This window comes from Balaenoptera musculus, chromosome 18 (assembly GCF_009873245.2).
Source record: "Balaenoptera musculus isolate JJ_BM4_2016_0621 chromosome 18, mBalMus1.pri.v3, whole genome shotgun sequence".
In the NCBI taxonomy this organism is placed as follows: Eukaryota; Metazoa; Chordata; class Mammalia; order Artiodactyla; family Balaenopteridae; genus Balaenoptera; species Balaenoptera musculus.
Genome location: NC_045802.1, coordinates 43,842,764 through 43,862,679, shown reverse-complemented (window position 1 = coordinate 43,862,679; position 19,916 = coordinate 43,842,764). Strand labels below are relative to the sequence as shown.

Sequence of the window (19,916 nt, the reverse complement as noted above, 5' to 3'; positions counted from 1 at the left end):
GGTTCTTCTATCCTGGAGAGGGACAAGAGAAAAGGATTGCCATGGTCACAAGGATACTTTTGAGTGAAGGTGAATAAATCCATTATCTTGGTTACGGTAATTTTTTTTAACATCTTTATTGGAGTATAAGTGCTTTACAATGGTGTGTTAGCTTCTGCTTTATAGCAAAGTGAATCAGCTATACATATATATATATATATATCCCCATATCTCCCTCTTGCGTCTGCCTCCCACCCTCCTTATCCCAACCCTCTAGGTGGTCACAAAGCACTGAGCTGATCTCCCTGTGCTATGCGACTGCTTCCCACTAGCTATCTATTTTACATTTGGTAGTGTATATATGTCTATGCGACTCTCTCACTTCATCCCAGCTTACCCTTACCCCTCTCCATGTCCTCAAGTCTATTCTCCATCTGCGTCTTTATTCCTGTCCTGCCCTTAGGTTCTTCATAACCTTTTTATTTTTAGATTCCATATATACGTGTGTTAGCATATGGTATTTGTTTTTCTTTTTCTGACTTACTTCACTCTGTATGACAGACTATAGGTCCATCCACCTCACTACAAATAACTCAATTTTGTTTCTTTTTATGGCTGAGTAATATTCTATTGTATATACATACCACATCTTCTTTATCCATTCATCTGTTGATGGACACTTAGGTTGCTTCCATGTCCTGGCTATTGTAAATAGAGCTGCAATGAACATTGTGGTACATGACTCTTTTTGAATTATGGTTTTCTCAGGGTATATGCCCAGTAGTGGGATTGTTGGGTCGTATGGTAGCCCTATTTTTAGTTTTTTAAGGAACCTCCATACTGTTCTCCATAGTGGCTGTATCACCTTACATTCCCATCAACAGTAAAAGAGGGTTCCCTTTTCTCCACACCCTTTCCAGCATTTATTGTCTCCTTAGGCATGTATATTCCTAGGTATTTTATTCTTTTAGTCGCAATGGTAAATGGGAGTGTTTCCTTAATTTCTCTTTCAGATTTTTCATCATTAGTGTATAGGAATGCAAGAGATTTCTGTGCATTAACATTATATCCTACTACTTTACCATATTCCTTGATTAGCTCTAGTAGCTTTCTTGTAGCACCTTTGGGATTCTCTATGTATAGTATCATGTCACCTGCAAACAGTGACAGCTTTACTTCTTTTCTGATTTAGATTCCTTTTATTTCTTTTTCTTCTCTGAATTCTGTGGCTAAAGCTTCCAAAACTATGCTGAATAATAGTGGTGAGAGTGGGCAACCTTGTCTTATTCCTGATTTTAGTGGAAATGGTTTCAATTTTTCACCATTGAAAACGATGTTGGCTGTGGGTTTGTCATATTTATTATGTTGAGGTAAGTTAACTCTATGCCTACTTTCTGGAGTTTTTTTTTTTTTTATCATAAATGGGTGTTGAATTTTGCCAAAAGCTTTTTCTGCATCTACTGAGAGATCATATGGTTTTTCTCCTTCAATTTGTTAATATGGTGTATCGCATTGATTGATTTGTGTATATTGAGCAATTCTTGCATTCCTGGGATAAACCCCACTTGATCCTGGTGTATGATCCTTTTAATGTGCTGTTGGATTCTGTTTGCTAGGATTTTGTTGAGGATTTTTGCATCTAGGTTCATCAGTGATATTGGCCTGTAGTTTTCATTGTGACATCTTTGTCTGGTTATGGTATCAGGGTGATGGTGGCCTCGTAGAATGAGTCTGGGAGTGTTCCTCCCTCTGCTATATTTTGGAAGAGTTTGAGAAGGATAGGTGTTATCTCTTCTCTAAATGTTTCATAGAGTTTGCCTTGAAGTCATCTGGCCCTGGGCTTTTTTGTTTGGAAGATTTTTAATCACAGTCTCAATTTCTTGCATGTGATTGGTCTGTTTATATTTTCTATTTATTCCTGGTTCAGTCTCAGAAGGTTGTGCTTTTCTAGGAATCTGTCCATTTCTTCCAGGTTGTCCATTTTATTGGCATAGAGTTGCTTGTAGTAATCTCTCATGATCGTTTGTATTTCTGCCGTTTAAGTTGTTACTTCTCCTTTTTTATTTCTAATTCTATTGATGTGAGTCTTCTCCCTTTTTTCTTGATGAGTCTGGCTAATGGTTTATCAATTTTGTTTATCTTCTCAAAGAACCAGCTTTTAGTTTTATTGATCTTTGCTATTGTTTCCTTCATTTCTTTTTCATTTATTTCTGATCTGATCTTTATGATTTCTTTCCTTCCGCTAACTTTGGGGTCTTTTGTTCTTCTTTCTCTAATTGCTTTAGGTCTAAGTTTAGGTTGTTTATTTGAGACATTTCTTCTTTCTTGAGGAAGGATTGTATTGCTATAAACTTCCCTCTTATAACTGCTTTTGCTGCATCCCATAGGATTTGGGTCATTGTGTTTTCATTGCATTTGTTTCTAGGTAGTTTTTGATTTCCTCTTTGATTTCTTCAGTAATCTCTTGGTTATTGAGTAGTGTATTGTTTAGCCTCCATGTGTTTGTAATTTTTGCAGATCTTTCCTGTAATTGCTGTCTAGTCTCATAGCGTTGTGGTTGGAAAAGGTACTTGATGCAATTTCAGTTTTCTTAAATTTACCAAGGCTTGACTTGTGATCCAAGATATGATCTATCCTGGAGAATGTTCCATGAGCACTTGAGAAGAAAGTGTATTCTGTTGTTTTTGAATGGAATATCTGATATATATCAATTAAGTCCATCTTGTTTAATGTATCCTTTAAAGCTTGTGGTTCCTTATTTATTTTCATTTTGGATGATGTGTCCATTGGTGAAAGTGGGGTGTTAAATCCCCTACTATGATTGTGTTACTCTCAATTTCCCCTTTTATGGCAGTTAGCATTTGCCTTATGTATTGAAGTGCTTCTATATTGGGTGCATAAATATTTACAATTGTTCTATCTTCTTCTTAGATTGATCCCTTAATCATTATGTAGTGTCCTTCTTTGTCTCTTGTAATAATCTTTATTTTAAAGTCTATTTTGTCTGATATGAGAATTGCTACTCCAGCATTCTTCTGATTTCCATTTGCATGGAATATCTTTTTCCATCCCCTCATTTTCAGTCTGTATGTGTCCCTAGGTCTAAAGTGAGTCTCTTGAGGACCGCATATATACTGGTCTTGTTTTTGTATCCATTCAGCCTGTCTATGTCTTTTGGTTGGAGCATTTAATCCATTTACATTTAAGGTAATTACTGATATGTATGTTCCTATTACCATTTTCTTATTTTTTGTTTGTTTGTTTTTGTAGGTCTTTTCCTTCTCTTGTGTTTCCTGCTTAGAGAATTTCCTTTAGCATTTGTTGTAAACCTGGTTTGTTGGTGCTGAATTCTCTTAGCTTTCGCTTGTCTGTAAAGGTTTTAATTTCTCTGTCAAATCTGAATGAGATCCTTGTTGTGTAGAGTAATCTTGGTTGTAGGTTTTTTCCCTTTCATCACTCTAAATATGTTCTGCCACTCCCTTTTGGCTTACAGAGTTTCTGCTGAAAGATCAGCTTTTAACCTTATGGGGATTCCCTTGTATGTTATTTGTTGTTTTTCCCTTGCTGCTTTTAATATTTCTTCTTTGCATTTAATTTTTGATAGTTTGATTAATATGTGTCTTGGTATTTTTCTCCTTGGATTTATCCTGTTGGGACTCTCTATGCTTCCTGGACTTGATTGACTATTTCCTTTCCCATATTCGGGATGTTTTCAAGTATAATCTCTTCAAATATTTTCTCAGTCCCTTTCTTTTTCTCTTCTTCTTCTGGGACTCCTATAATTTGAATGTTGGTGCATTTAATGTTGTCCCAGAGTTCTCTGTGACTGTCCTCAGTTCTTTTCATTCTCTTTTCATTATTCTGCTCTACAGTAGTTATTTCCACTCTTTTATCTCCCAGGTCACTTTTTCGTTCTTCTGCCTCCGTTATTCTGCTATTGATTCCTTCTAGAGAATTTTTAATTTCATTTATTGTCTTGTTCATCATTGTTTGTTTGCTCTTCAGTTCTTCTAGGTCCTTTTTAAACGTTTCTTGTATATTCTCTTTTCTATTTCCAAGATTTTGGATCATCTTTACTATCATTACTCTGAATTCTTTTTCTGGTAGGCTGCCTATTTCTTCTTCATTTATTTGGTGTGGTGGATTTTTACCTTGCTCCTTCATCTGCTGTGTGTTTCTCTGTCTTCTCATTTTGTTTAACTTACTATGTTTGGGGTCTGCTGTTCACAGGCTGCAGGTTAGTAGTTCCCATTGTTTTTGTTGTCTGCACCCAGTGGTTTAGGTTGGTTCAGTGGCTTTGTAGCCTTCCTTTGGAGCGGACTAGTGCCTGTATTCTGGAGGATGAGGCTGGATATTGTCTTTCTGGTGAGCAGGACGGCATCCAGTGGTGTGTTTTGGGGTGTCTGTGACCTTATTATGGTTTTAGGCAGCCTCTCTGTTAATGGATGAGGTTGTGTTCCTGTCTTGCTGGTTGTTTGGCATTGGATGTCCAGCACTGTAGCTTGCTGGTCACTGAGTGGAGCTGGGTCTTGGCACTGAGATGGAGATCTCTGGTAGAGCTTTCTCTGTTTGATATTATGTGGAGTCCAGAGGTCCCTGGTGGACCAATGTCTTGAACTTGGCTCTCCCACCTCAGAGGCACAGGCCTGATACCCAGCCACAGCACCAAGACACTGTCAGCAACACAGCTCAGAAGAAAAGGGAGAAAAAAATTAAAAAAATAAATAAAATAAAATAAAGTTATTAACATAAAAAAATTATTAAAAGTAACAAAAATTGAAAAATAATAAAAAAAAAGAAAGAAAGAAAGAAGGGAAAAACCAAACCAAAAAACAAATCCACCCATGATAACAAACAGTAAAAAACTATACAAAAAAACAAACAAACAAAAAAAAAAACGGACACACAGAACCCTAGGACTAATGGTAAAAGCTAAGCTATACAGACAAAATCACTCAAAGAAGCATACACATACACACTCACAAAAAGAGAAAAAGAAAAAAAATATATGTATATCATTGCTCTCAACGTCCACCACCTCAATTTTGGGATAATTCTTTCTCTATTCGGATATTCCACAGATGCAGAGTATGTCAAGTTCATTGTGGAGATTTAATCCACTGCTCCTGAGGCTGCTGGAGAGATTTCCCTTTCTCTTCTTTGTTCTCACAGCTCCTGGGTTTCAGCTTTGGATTGGTCCCGCCTCTGCATGTAGGTCACCTGAGGGCATCTCTTCCTTACCCAGACAGGATGGGGTTAAAGGAGCAGCTGATTTGGTGGCTCTGGCTCACTCAGGCCGGGGGGAAGGAGGGGTATGGAATGTGGGGCTAGCCTGTGGCAGCAGGAACCAGTGTGACGTTGCAACAGCCTAAGGCATGCCGTGTGTTCTCCTGGGGAAGTTTTCCCTGGATCATGGGACCCTGCTGTGGTGGGCTGCACAGGCTCCCAGGAGGGGAGGTGTGGATAGTGACCTGTGCTTGCGCACAGGCTTCTTGATGGCTGTGGCATCAGCCTTAGAATTTTATGACTGTCTCTGGTGTCTGAGCTGATAACCAGGACTTAGACCCATCTCTGGAGCTCATTTCGGCGGTGTTCTGAATCTCCTCCCCGTGCGCACCCCAAAACTATGGTCTCTTGCCTCTTAGGCAGCTCCAGACTTTTGCCCAGACTCCCTCCTGGCTAGCTGTGGTGCACTAGCCCCCTTCAGGCTGTGTTCACACAGCCAACCCCAGTCCTATTCCTGGGATCTGACCTCCGAACCCTGACCCTCAGCTCCCAGCCCCCACCCATCCCAGCTGACAGGTGAGCAGACAAGCCTCTCGGGCTGGTGAGTGCTGGTCAGCACTGATCCTCTGTGTGGGAATCTCTCCGCTTTGCCCTCTGCACCCCTGTTGCTGCACTCTCCTCCGTAGCTCCGAAGCTTCCACCCTGCCACCCCTTGTCTCCGCCAGTGAAGGGCCTTACTAGTGTGTGGAAACTTTTCCTCCTTCACAGCTCCCTCCCAGAGGTGCAATTCTCATCCTTATTCTTTTGTCTCTGTTTTTTCTTCTTTCTTTTGCCCTACCCAGGTACATGGGGAGTTTCTTGCCTTTTGGGAAGTCTGAGGTCTTCTGCCAGTGTTCAGTAGGTGTTCTGTAGGAGTTGTTCCACGTGTAGATGTATTTCTGATGTATTTGTGGGGAGGAAAGCAATCTCCAAGTCTCACTCCTCTGCCATCTTGAAGCTGCCCTATGCTTATTCTTGATTTAAAAATGCATCCTGCAGGGAATATTGTGGCTTTTCTGTTCAGTGTGTTAATGTCCGGAAGAATTCTGCTGTTCTTGCCACATATGCCTGAGCTTGAATTCCTAAAATATATGCCTTGAAATGACCGTATTCTGGGGTTGTAATTTGCAAACTTGTGAAAGGAAAACATATGGTACAGAAAATTTTCTATTAGTTTTAAATATTTAAAGGAAAACTTGTAAAGTCTGATGAAAATAACCATATTGTGTAGACAAATATTGTAGATAACAGAGAACACACATAATTTTAATGGATTTAGATTATTAAACTTGTCTGTAGATTCTTTTGGATTTTCGATGTGCACAAACACATCCTCTGGAAATAATATCAGATATATTTTTTCTTATCTAACTCTAATGGGCTTTATTTATTTTTTCTTTGCTTACATTACACTGGCAAGGCCCTCCAGAAAAATGTTGAGTAGAAGTAGTACTAATAGATTTTATTTTCAATCTCAAGGAGGAAATGTTTCAACAAAATTTGATGTTTGCTGTATGAATGAATGAAGTGGTTTACATAAGTAAGATTTTTCTTTAATTAAGTCCAACTTAGCTTTGATGCATTACCAACTATATATATGATGCATTTATTTTTTGTATTCATTTTTTCTTTAGATACATTTCTGTATTTGGTTACTAACCTTTTGCCTGTGATTTTTATAAATATATTTAGGAGAGACAATGGCCATTAATTTTCCTTCCTTGTAACATCCTTTTCAGGTTTTGTATCAATGTTATATTTGCCTCATTAAAAGAACTGGGGGACTGATCACTTTATCTGTTCTCTGGTGGAAGTCTTTTTATTTTCTTTTTAGTTTTTCATTGACTTTACTGTGGTGTGTAGTTTTCTTTGTTTTATCATGGGGTGTATAGTGAATCTTGAATCTGTGTCTTGATGTCTTTAACACATTTTCAAAAACTCTTGGCCATTATTTCTTCAGATGACCTTTGCCCCATCATGTCTCTCCTCTGCTTTTTAGACTACAATTTCATGAATCTTATAATTTCTTACCATGTTTCATTTGTTTTCCAAACTATTGGTTTTTATCTTTTTATCTCAATATTTTAGTTTAAATGTTTTCTACTTATTTTTCAAATCACTATGTTCTTCATTTGCATTCAATCTACCAGTTCAGTGCATTTACCAAAATCGTTAGTTCAATTATTATATTTCCTTATTTACTTCCATTTTATCTTTATAGAGCCTAATATTCTGTGAAATCATCCAGCTTGTCATATATATTAAAACATATTCATGACAATTATTTTTACATCTACTAAATAGCCAACTGTGTATACATCCATTTAAAGATATCTGTAGCACCTGGGAGCATGTTTCTAATATCTGTTTTTCTCCCTATGTCTTCTTTCTTTATAGGCCTGCTATTTTTTTCTTTAATGTCAAGTATTTATATATATATATATATATATATATATATATATATATATGAATGAAATAATAGAGTCTTGATGAGGTTAACCCTTTCTAAAGAGGGTTTATTTTGACTGCTGGCATTTACATTAGATCACTTTAATGCAATTAGAGATCTCATTGATTCAAATCTAGGTTTCACCCTTTGTATTATCTTGTCTATTTCCACTTTCCCTGACTTCTAGGATATAGTTCTTTAGGGAGTTCAGTTGAAAGCCCATTTTTTTACCAGAGTCCCCTGTCTTTGCTGGTCCTTAAATTCAAATTTTTATCTTTCAAGCTCTGTTTAACTTCTCAACCTCACATAAACTCTTTTCTGCTTGTCTAGCACGTTTAGGAATAAGCAAATACTGCTAGGGGAAAAGTGGCACAAAATAATGGCCTTTCTTGTGCTTTCCTTCTTTACGTTCCCTCATTTGTCCTCAAGTTCTGACTACATTTGAGGCCCATAATTCCAATATCCATTCCTCCTCCAAGCCCCATGGTACCACCAGAAGTTCTGGTTAGTTGCCACATTATTAGCTTCTGAGCTTCTCAGACTATGCTGCTTACAGTTGGTAGAAACCTTGAGGAGGAAGAAAAAGCTGTGTAGAATTTTGAGCTGAGTTCCATGAGTTTAGCTTATTTCTAGGATCTTGTTCTTTCAGGTCCTGACTGCCTTAGTAGATATAAGTATATTCCAATAGTTATTTTGATATTATATGTAATTTTTTCTTGTGTTCTTGGTGAGGGGTTTAGTCAGCAATATGTTATTGCATTGTAACTGAAAGCAAAATTCTCCATGTTACTTTCTATCTTGAAATAAGTCATTTACTTCATTATTATTGTTATGTACTTAATACATTTTCATTTTTAAGTTGTTTTAAGGATTTATTATCAGAGCACTTGATTGGGTCTGCTGAGCCTATCATGCATCTAAGTACATTGAGAGTCTTCTCCTTAATATGAAATACGGTATCTTAAAGTCTTCATTGTATAACAGTCTATGATATTAATATATGTAGTAGCCAAACTTAAGTATCATGGACTTTATGAAATCCTAAAGTGTTTTACATATATATATATATATATGATTAAGTATATATTAATACTGAGCTAATACATTCTGTATGTTTTTGTGTAATCAGTTGGATATAGAATATGAAACAACTTACTTTCAAATTTTTGTCAGTCTTTCTTACAAACCATGTTTTATAAGTCCTCACAATGAAAATTGCCTACTTCTGTAAGGCAACATTTATTACAACCTCACAAGAATAGTAATTTAGAATAGTGTAATTAGATGGTCTACCTCAATGTCAAATTGATTAAATTAACACTTCATTAGTAATAAATTTTAGAATAGGCATGTTTGTAATTTACCATTTCTGTGATGTTTTTCAAGTTTACTAATTTACCGTCTTAATAAATGCAAATAATCTATCTTTTAAATCTCTTTAGGATGAGAAAAAAATTACAATTCATTTATTGCTTCTTAGAACAAATCATTTAACACTGAATGGGTTTTTCTGATATATTAATAATGATGAACATAAGGAGAGATGCGTTGATTTTTCCTATAAAATTCCAAAATTCTGTATGTAGTTCTGGACAATTGGTGGCACTTTCTAAACCTCTTCTTTTTGTGTATGGTTTTCAGGCTGTCAGCAACTAGCCATTCTCTGACACCTCAAAGTGATATGGACTCCAGTAGCTCTGAAGAATTCTATCAGGCTGTGCACCATGCTGAGCAAACCTTCAGAAAAATGGAAAGTTACTTGAAACAACAGCAACTCTGTGATGTTATCCTGATTGTTGGGAACCGAAAGATACCTGCACATAGGTATAGTATTCTGTCTTTATTGGAAATATGCATTCATATGTTTAGAATGATTGTCTGTTATGTAGATTGCAAAATATTCTGCAACTAGAGAATTAAGAATCCACATTTCTAAGAAAGCTTGGGTATTTTTCTTTTACTCTTGTTTATTTCCTTTTGTGGAGAGTTATAATGCCATTTTAAGTCATCTTTTTAAGAAGTAAAGCGAATATAAATAATTCAAAAATAAAACTTCTAATAAGTTTTGAAAACTATTCCATTTTATTGACTCACAATCATACTAATTGCAAATCAATTTTAACTTAGGAGGATGTACCTAAACTCTGAAATGAGATATGCTTTTCTGTCAAAATTGAAAGGAAGGCAGGTTATCTTGGGTATACATTATTTATTTCACATAAGAAATTCAACCTATTTCATAGTGACATCTTTATTTTACATTGATTAAAAATTCTTTAATTTGTGACATACTAATATTATTCATAAGGCCCAATATATTTAAAGGCTAATACACTTTCAAACATCCCTTATGTATTTATGATTGATAATTCTAAGTTACATGAACTAGACATCTGAGTATTTTGTATCATATTGATATCAGTTTACTTCTGAAAATTCGTTAAACTTGATGTTGAATTTTTACTCAGCTTTTCTATTTATTTTTTGAAATTTTAGGTAAGAAATTAATTTAATTTTTTGATACTTATTATTTTAAATAGTTGAACATAAGGGCAAATTACCTTAGACTACCTTGATGTATGCCATTCAATTAACTGTATAACAAATGTTTTCAATGTACCCATTTCCCCTATATTTTTAAAATTAAATTGTATTATCTAGATAATATGTATGCACCTAAATGTGGTTCTAGAAAATAAGGATTCCAGAAAAATAAGGCTATATTTTTATTATGATAACAATGTTAAAATGTGGACATTGACTTTGAAGCAATACACTAGAAATGCATAGGAAAGAACATTTGACATTAATTAACTCATCTAGGTCATATGGGGTTCAATCTGTCAGCTAACTATGGCAAAAATTCTAATAATATTGTATTTGCACTTATTTTTCAAGCACTTCTGTGAAACTGCATTATCATTAGCAAGAGAGCAATTACATTGTCATTATTATGGAGACATTCAATATTGTAATATATATGGCAAATATGCAGATTATTCTGAGCTATCATCTAAATAGCATCTAGATAAAAATTCTATTGTAAGAGGTATTTTAATTTGAGAATGTAGCTAAATTTATTTCATTTAAATTGCACATTAGTTAAATAATTATATTTTATTTAACTAATATATATATATATATAATTATATATTTGTTTAAGAAGATAGAAGGACTCAACTCAAAAGTATGTTAACACATCAAATGCTCATTATTTATTTTAAAGAGCAGAGCTTTATATAATTTGTATAATCTTATTTTATAGGCTTTTATTGGTAATAACTTAGTATTTCTCATTTGAATTCCCCCATATTAATTATATTCTACATTGTTTTCTTTATTACTCTTATCTAGATTGTTAATATTATTTTGTAAATAATGTATTTAATTATGCATTTATTTTATAATAACGCATATGACTAAGACATAAATTTGTTTCTTGGTTTAGATTACTCTAAAATACCTGAGCAACATATTAGTTATATACATATTATTCTAAACATTTAAATCTTTTGTATATTTAGCAGATATTAAATTAAATGTCATCAATTAAATATTAAGCATGTTTTTCTTAAAATGATAAGAAAAATTGTACTCTCTTCACTAAATTTATTTAAATAAGGATTAATATTTTCTTACCCCATGGTTTAAAAGTTAAGTACTATCTTTTTAACAAGTAAATTACATACTTATGTTTCTAAGTTAAACATATTTTAACAAATATGTGAGAAAATATTTATGGGACACCTGAAAAAAGCAAGCAATGTTTTCAATAATTGGAAGTACGTTACACCTCCTTATTTATACTTTTGCAAAATGAAATAACTGTAATTAATGCAAAATTAATCTTTGCTTTAATCAAATAATCATCTTAGTAATAGTAACATATGAATGGATTTTTAAGTCATGCTGTTACATTTTGATTAACACAGTTGAGTATTGTCCTCGGGCAAAATATATATGATGTTGCAATCATTAGCAGTGAAAAATATAGGACTGTTAAAATAAGTTCAAATAATGAAAAAAGAAATAATTTGCATTAAGATCTCCTGCTCTTCCAATAAATACATTGCAAGCTAATGTCATAAACAGTCATTCATAAAGATCATGTATATTTACTTTCATATTAATTATCTTGTCATTTGAAACTCTCAAATCAATTCCTATTTAATTTAACAGATTATGACCATTAAAGGGCTCTCCATAAGACCTTTAGTTTATGTGATGGCTATATTGTATATATATTTTTAACCTGATGTAGGTCACAACTATCAATTTATTTATGAAATGCCATGTCTGTATAGGTACATTACATTATTATTAGGCATATTTTTAAGTAGGTTAATTTTGAAAGGCTAACAATACTTAAGATGACACATTAATACATTTTCATCATGAAAAATAATCAAACTTTTGATTTTATCTGTGTTTCAGGTTCTCAGAGAAATTCAGAAATAAAAATAGACTTCTCATAAATGGCCCAGAATAATTGATTAGCAACAAGTGAACCAAAACATTTGAATGTAAAACTGTGAATACTAAATACAGGAATTTTGATAGGTAGACTGCCTGTAATAAAGGATGTCAGATGCTGAAAATTAGACTGGCAAGATCAATATTAATAATTTGGACAGTCAAATCTTAGTCAAATCAATAGTAAAAAATTAAGGAGTTTTCATGGCTTACTCTCTCATAATGCACAGATATATAATGAAACATGGTTAATCTTTTGAAAGTTTTTTCTCCCTTTAGCCATTATTAAGAGTAAGTGCAGTGGATAGAAATAAATGAGAAAATCGCAAATAGCTAACATCCTCTGAGCTGGAAATAATGTTACTTATAATTTTATGTGCATAGAAACAGTGTGGAAGCATATACAACACACAGTCAATAAAGTTTTTTCCTGGGGAGCAGGGTTCCTGGGCAGGATAAAAGAGGTGTTGGAATTATTTTTAATGTATAAACATATAAAGTCTTCAAACTTCTTAGTATGAACATTTCATGATCAAATAAATACTTAATGAAAATTAAAATGATATGTGATGGGGACAATACAGATTTGCTCTTTAGACCAAAATACTGGGCATTTCAGGAGGCATCATATTCCGTTTTCATTTTTGTGCATGTTTGACAATGAATTTAATTATTTCAAGAATACATTTATTATTTTAATGTTCTTTACTGAGCACTAGTATCAAGGAAATAGGTGAGGTTAAAAGTGGGAATTGATGTATTTAGAAACATATTTAATAGAGTAAAAAGAAATTACTTTAGAAGTAACTTAGATGTTAATACTCAGAATTAGGCAAGTAGTAGTGTTTCTCTCTACTGATGGAAAATTTATTTATAGATATTCTTTGATAAGAGAGGAATAATTCATTTTTCCATTATATTAAATCCAACATCCACCTAAATCTCTCAGTCAGCTTGGTAGTGTATAACAGTTCTGTATAAACTTCAGGAAAAAAAAAGTGTCCCAGTGCCTGTTGGTTTCAGTAACTCCAGGCAACTCCCACAGCCCCAGGCATCACCCATGTCACCAGGCTCCAGAAGGGCTCCTATGGACACAGGATGCCAATCCGTCCCTCACCCCAGATTACAAGGGGGTTCCTTGAACCTAGGCTTCTGGCTGGGCCCAACCAAGCCAACTACTAGAGACCCAGGCTTTGACCCATTCTAGTGTCAGGCCAGGCCCCATATCCCCACTTTCTCAGTTCATCTCAGTTCCAGGCCTGCCCTTGTGGACCCAAAGTCTTCGTTGGTTCCCATGGATCCAGACTCTCTGCTATCTCAGCACCAGACTTGCCTTGTCAGAACAAACCCTCAGACTGGCCCCCAAGTTCCCAGTTTACAAGCTGACTCTGGTGGTCTCTGCTCCAGGCTTACCCTAGTGCCAAGCCAGCCACAAGAATAATCTAATACTGTAACATGATGGTGTGTTAATCACTTTAGTATAGAGGTTAAAGGACAAAAGTGTTAAAAATAACAATAACTACAGTAATTTGTTAATGGATACACAGTATAGCAATGGGTAAATTGTGACATCAAAACAAAATATTGGGAGGGGTGGGAGTAAAAGGTCAAAGTTTTTGTATGCAATTGAAGTTGTTATCAGCATAAAATAGACTTATTTTTATAGGATGTTTTCTGTAAGTCTCATGGTAACCACAAAAGAAAAAATGAGGGGAATCAAAGCATAACAGTATAGAAAATTATCTGTTCCCAAAGAAAGATAGCAAAACAGGAAGAAAGGAAGAAGGGACCTGAAAAACAGCCAGAAAACAATAAGATGACATTATAAGTCCTTACCTATCAATAATTACTCTAAATATAATTGGAATAAATTCTTCAATCAAAAGACATAGCATTGGCTGAACAGCTTAAAAAATAAGACCCAACTATATTCTGTCTACAAGAGACTCATTTCGGCTTTAAAGACACACATCGTCTCAAAGTGGAGGGATGGAAAAAGTTATTCCAAGCAAATGGAAACAAAAAGAGAGCAGAGGTAACTATAGTTATTTCAGAAAAAGTAGACTTTAAGTCAAAAATGGTAACAAGAGACAAACATGGTCATTATATAATATAAAACAATCAATTCATCAATAGGATATAACAATCATAAAAATATTGCTGTAATCATTTCACTATATATATGTATGAAATTCACATGTTATGTGTTAATAATATCTCAATAAAACTGGGTTGGGGAGGAGAAAAGAGAATCTGAAATATTTTGTTTTGCTTTTTTCCCCATCAATTCGACATCATTTTAATATCCTCTTTATACCCACTATGAATATTCAGCAGTCATGAAGCATCTTTCCTTGCATTAATTAAAATAAATGTTTATCAAACGTATTGTAGCATTGGTCTATGCTCTATTGGTGAGGCAAGAGGATTATAAAGCGTGATAGTTTTCCTCATGAAGCTTCCAATTATCTTGAGGAGGAAAAAAGAACCCATAGAACAATTATGGAAATTATTATACTTGTAAGTAGCTATAACTGAAATTTATAGTTTTGATTCTAAGTGCAAGAGATAATCAAACAAGGAAACAAATAACATATGGCAGAGTATTATGAACATTCTTTTAGAGAAATTGTGTTTGAGTTCAACCTAGTGAAAAAGAACAAGTATACTATTTTAGATAGTAAGAATTGTATGGGGAAGAGAGAAATAAAGAATTTTTGGTTGTGAAAATTATAAGGTACCAGCTTAGTGAAAGTGGAGCAATTTATATTGAAAATACTAGGAAATTAAGCCATAAAAGTAGGACAAAAGTGATTTTGATAGATAGTGGCTGAAATCCAGTAGAGAAGTTTGCATTTGAAATGATGTGTATAATTAAAAGTTCATGTAGGTTCTTGAAGAGAGGAGTAACATAATCAATTCAATAGTAATAATAAAAATAATAATAATAGTAATAATACTAGTTGACATTCACTGTGCTGACTATGTGCCAAGCCCTGTTTGAAGTGCTTTGTGTATACTGATCCATTTTGTCCTGAAAAGGAAGAAAATTGTTTTCCCCATTTTTTTCTTATAGAATACAATATGGAGAAATTAAGGCATTCACCCAAATTATGCATTTAATAAGTGGTGGAAATAAATTCAAACCCAGGCAGTCTGGCTACAGAAGTAATACATTAACAACTATGATAGACTGCTTGTCATAATTTACAAAGACAGCTCTGAAAAATGGTACAGTTTTAAAATGTACAAAAGATGGACACAGCAAAAACTAATGATCTAAGAAGCTGTTATAGTTAACCCAGGCATGAAATGAGAACTATATAAACATAGAAAAAGAGATGAACTGAGAAATATTTTGAACAGCGACATAAGTCAGGATCCCTGGACATAGAGCTGGAGACCAGAGTTCAGGTATGCAGGATTTATTTAAAGAGTGTTTTCAGAAGAAGAGCAGGATAGGGCAGAGGAAGGAGCAAATCAAGGATGTGGTCTCAGCAGCAGCCTTGTTTTATCTTGAACTCCTGAGATGCCCTGGAACAAAACTTGTTTCAGAGTTAGTCATACCCTGAGGAAAAGGGACAGTATTTTATACCTTGGTTCTATTAGTCATCGTCATTGGGCCCACCCACAGGTTGAGAGTAGGGGGAGGTTGTGGAAGCTGGGGGATGAGATAAGAGGATCAGGAAGCACATGAAGTGAGGCAGCTCCTGTTGGAGCAAGTGCGATTCTACAGAGAAGGGGCAACAGGGAGTGGTTAGGTGCCAAGATCACTGGTGCTGGAGGCATTGGTGTGCCTCATAAAAGGGGTCTGGCCACCAGAACCACAAAGTCCAATAGAAAAGGAAAGATGGATTTTTTGTCATATTTGATATAGGCAACAAAGCAGAAGACATAGTGATGACTTCATAATATCTCCTGTGAAAATTCAATATATTGGTGATGCATCAATTAGAATCGGGAAGTAAAAATAAAAGAGACCTCACAGGCAAGACTTTGAGTTTAGTTGAAGGTATACTGATATGCTCTTGGGCTATCTGGTCAGCAGTTTCTATAAGCATTTGAGATAAGATGTTAGATTAAAACCACCATAAAATTATAATTAAAAGACCATGCTCAAAGATGATTCTGATAGTGAGTGTTAAGGCAAAAATTTAGAGGCTGAGAAAAAAACCTGGAGGCAATGAAAGGGTCAATAAGTAAGATTAGGAGAAGTCAAAGAATCTGAGGACAGCCTGGGTATAAGAAAGTCTGCACCGCCTTAGCTAAAACGGGATTTAAAGAAGGTGTGGGAAGTCCACAGTGTCAAACTCCACAATAAACTGGAGTAGGACTTAGAAAAGTTTAATAACTTTGAAAGGAAATAAATTTGTAGTGACCTCAATAAGAGATTTTTCCAGAGTGGTTGCACGCATTCACTTATTTATGCAGTTTTCAATCCTGCTTCTCTTGCATTAATAGAAGTTATATATAGGTACCTATAAAGATATTACTTTCTGTTATGCATTGCATCCCTCTTTTAACATCTAATTCAAATGTTGTGTCACTAAATCTAAAGGCAGTATAAACTCTTCTGTACTTCTCTTATTGAGTTAGCAGTATTTTGTATTTTATAGCCGATGGAGAAGATTTCATGTAATTATTTAAGATTGAATTCTATAGGTCTCATAACACTTTCCTCTACATGGATGTAGCTTGGTTCTAAATAAAGCCCTTATATGATTAAAATTAAACTGGTTAACTTTATGTCAATATATTATTTCTTATGCTCTAGAAAAGATACATATATATATATATATATATATATATATATATATATGGTTCATGATAGTTTACTTTCATATTGTACATTGTTATATTCAGTTCTTTTGATAAAACTGATTAGTTAACACTGATTTATCTAGTCACTATGTAATAAATATTTAAAGATACCTGTATCAATTATTTTGTCAAACTTTGAGAATATAAAGTGTTAACATGTTTAGGTACTAACTGTCCATTTAAATGTGTAGCAAACGGGTAATTTTAAATATTTCTAACATGTTACCACCTTAGCCATTAATAGTTAAAATCATGAATCCCATTCTTAAATTCATGATGTATATACTGAGGGGTTTTTTTCAGTTAAAAAAGGATTGTCTCTCTTTGTTGAAGTTAACATTGAGTATGTCCTCTACTTATGTAGAAATAAAATATATAGCAGATAAAATTACAAAATAAATAATGGAAAGATATTGACTTGAAAATTATGAAAACCGTGCCTTGTATTGACCTTTCCTCCTCTTCTTTGCCTTAGATTGTTCTTAGAAAGGAAAGTGCATCCAAAGTTTACTATTAAGTTGTTTAGCTTACAGATGTAAGCATCGTATTACTTCTTTTGATGTGTCTCTGTTATTCGAGCATTTTCTTAAATTCTGGAACAGAAGATGGTCTAGGCTCATCTTATACTTCCTCAGTTCCAAATCTGTGGTCTGTTCTTTTTCCAAGGAACCTTTAAGGTACATACACATGTACATACATATGCATACACACAAAAAACACAAGTATTTCTATTTTAAAAAATATTATGAATCATAAACTTACACTGATACTTCTAATTTGAATCCACTGTAAATAGAAAGAAGTTTCAGGATTAATTCAAACAACTGTTTAAAACACACCTCTTAACTACAGTTCAGTTTTGTTTTTTTTTTTTACAATTCTCTATGTATTTAGAATAAGAACATATTGTCAAGTATTTCACTCATTCATTTAAAAATATATTTCCACTTAGGATTTTAAAGTATATAAAAATATTCACTGTCATTAAAACAACAATAAATCATCAGAAAATTGAAATACTTACACTTTTTTAAAGCTATCAAATAGCTGTGGCATAAAAAATAAAAATAACTAAAAACTAGAGTAATGCTCCCTTCTTAGCTTCTACTTTTGTTTTGGTGGGGGGGGCACAATGTCCATTTCACAACTGAAATTTACAATATGTGGGAGATAGTCAGGAGAGTGTAATCCATGGTCAAGAGCAAAATCAGTCAATGAAAATCAACCTGGAAACAAGGCCATTAAAGCAACTATGAAAAATAATTTAAAATATCTACAGAAAAAGATGAATATAATAAATAAAGAAAGGGAAAATTAATAGAGATTTGGAAAAATTCAACTCACTAGAAATCATCTGCAATAAAACACAGAGTAAAAGAAAAATTGAGTGTAAAGTGAATTCACTCTACAACCTGTAAGGCACTCTTAATTATTGAAACATATATGTATTTAGAGTCCAAGGAAGAGTTAGAGAGTGAATTGGATGAAAAAATGAGGAATTATTTGCAGATAATTTTCTAATTTGATGAAAAAAATCTATCCACCTCTCCAGGAAGCTCAGAAAATGGTAAGAAGAGTAAATACTAAGTAACCACATTTATGTAACTTAAGTAAATAAATAGTAAATCAGGGAAACAATTATAAGAATGAAAATTGATTTCTATTAGAAACAATGGAGTCTTGACCATAATAGAATATTAGTTTTCTAGTTCCAAAAGAAAAAAAAATATCTCAATCTAGAATTCTCTATCAAGTGGAACTAACTTTATATTATCAATGTAGCTAAATAAAGACATTTTCAGGTAAATGAAAGCTGGGAGAGTTTATTGCCATCAGACCTGCACTACAAAAAATACTAAAGAAGTTTCTTCCTCTTGAAGGGTATTGATACTAGATTGATGCCTGCTTCTATAGAAATAAATAAAGACCCTCATAAATGGTGAAAAAAAGGGTATATATAAAATAAATTTCTACTTTCACATGTATATTCTTCTTTTAAAAGATTCTTGACTGAGCAAGAAGGAGTAAGAGAAATTATGCTGCTGTAAGGTTCTTACAGTGTTCACAAAGTAGGATAATTTTACTTGATGGTAGACTGTTACTAGTTACAAATTAATGTTGTAATCTCTAGAAAGAATTAGCAAGCTTCAGTGCAGGGGCCACATCTGGCATGCAGGTAGGTTTTGTATGGACCATGAGTTAAAATTCCTTTTCACATATTCCATTGACTGAATTTTATTAAAAGAAAAACGTGATAGGATATGTATGACTCTTAATACATAGAATACTTAATATCTGACTCTTTATAGAAAAAAACACCTTAAAAAATGCAAACATACATGTAAGAGAGGTAGTTAAAATATAAATGAATGAGATGAACTAAAAGACAATAAAACCAAAAGAATAAATGGAGCAGATAAAAAAATATATAAATGAGTAGAATGATAGAATTAAACCTAAACATAATTTTATTAACAATAAACATTAATAAATTTCAGAACATGGATCAAATGGGCTAATTCTTGGGAAACCTGAAATGTAAAAGTTGATGAAGAAAAGGAGTATATAAACAAGCCTGTGGCTTATTCAATAATTGAAATCGGATTGATATGTCACCTTTTCCCAAAATAGCCCAACTAAGATTTTCTTCAAGTAAGCTCTAGAACATCTTTAAGGAAAAATTATTTGCTTTCTTCTGTAAGTTGTTATACAAAATTATAAAGAGTTTAAGTTGCCAGCTCATTTTATGAGGTTAGTATAATCTTGATTAAAGAGGCAACTAAGAAAATACACGAAAAGAAAATAGCAGGTTCATTTCTCTTATGATTTAAATAGAAAAATCCTAAAGATAATTTTGATTCAGAAGAAAGGCATTTTATGAATTTTAGCATCTACATGTTTTAATCTGTTTAGCAAAGCTAAAAATTAA

The 19,916-nt window shown here is 33.6% G+C and overlaps 1 protein-coding gene across 2 annotated transcripts in view; it reads left to right on the top strand.

Moving 5' to 3' along the window:
• KLHL1 (kelch like family member 1) overlaps positions 1–19,916 on the top strand; it is a 407,738-nt gene that overhangs the window by 140,304 nt on the left and 247,518 nt on the right. The window contains exon 2 of one of the 2 annotated variants that reach the window (XM_036831797.1): positions 9,335–9,517. The exons of the other annotated variant lie outside the window; for it this stretch is intronic. Coding sequence (XP_036687692.1) covers positions 9,335–9,517 — 183 coding nt within the window. The remainder of the gene's footprint in view (positions 1–9,334; positions 9,518–19,916) is intronic. 2 annotated transcript variants of the gene reach the window in all.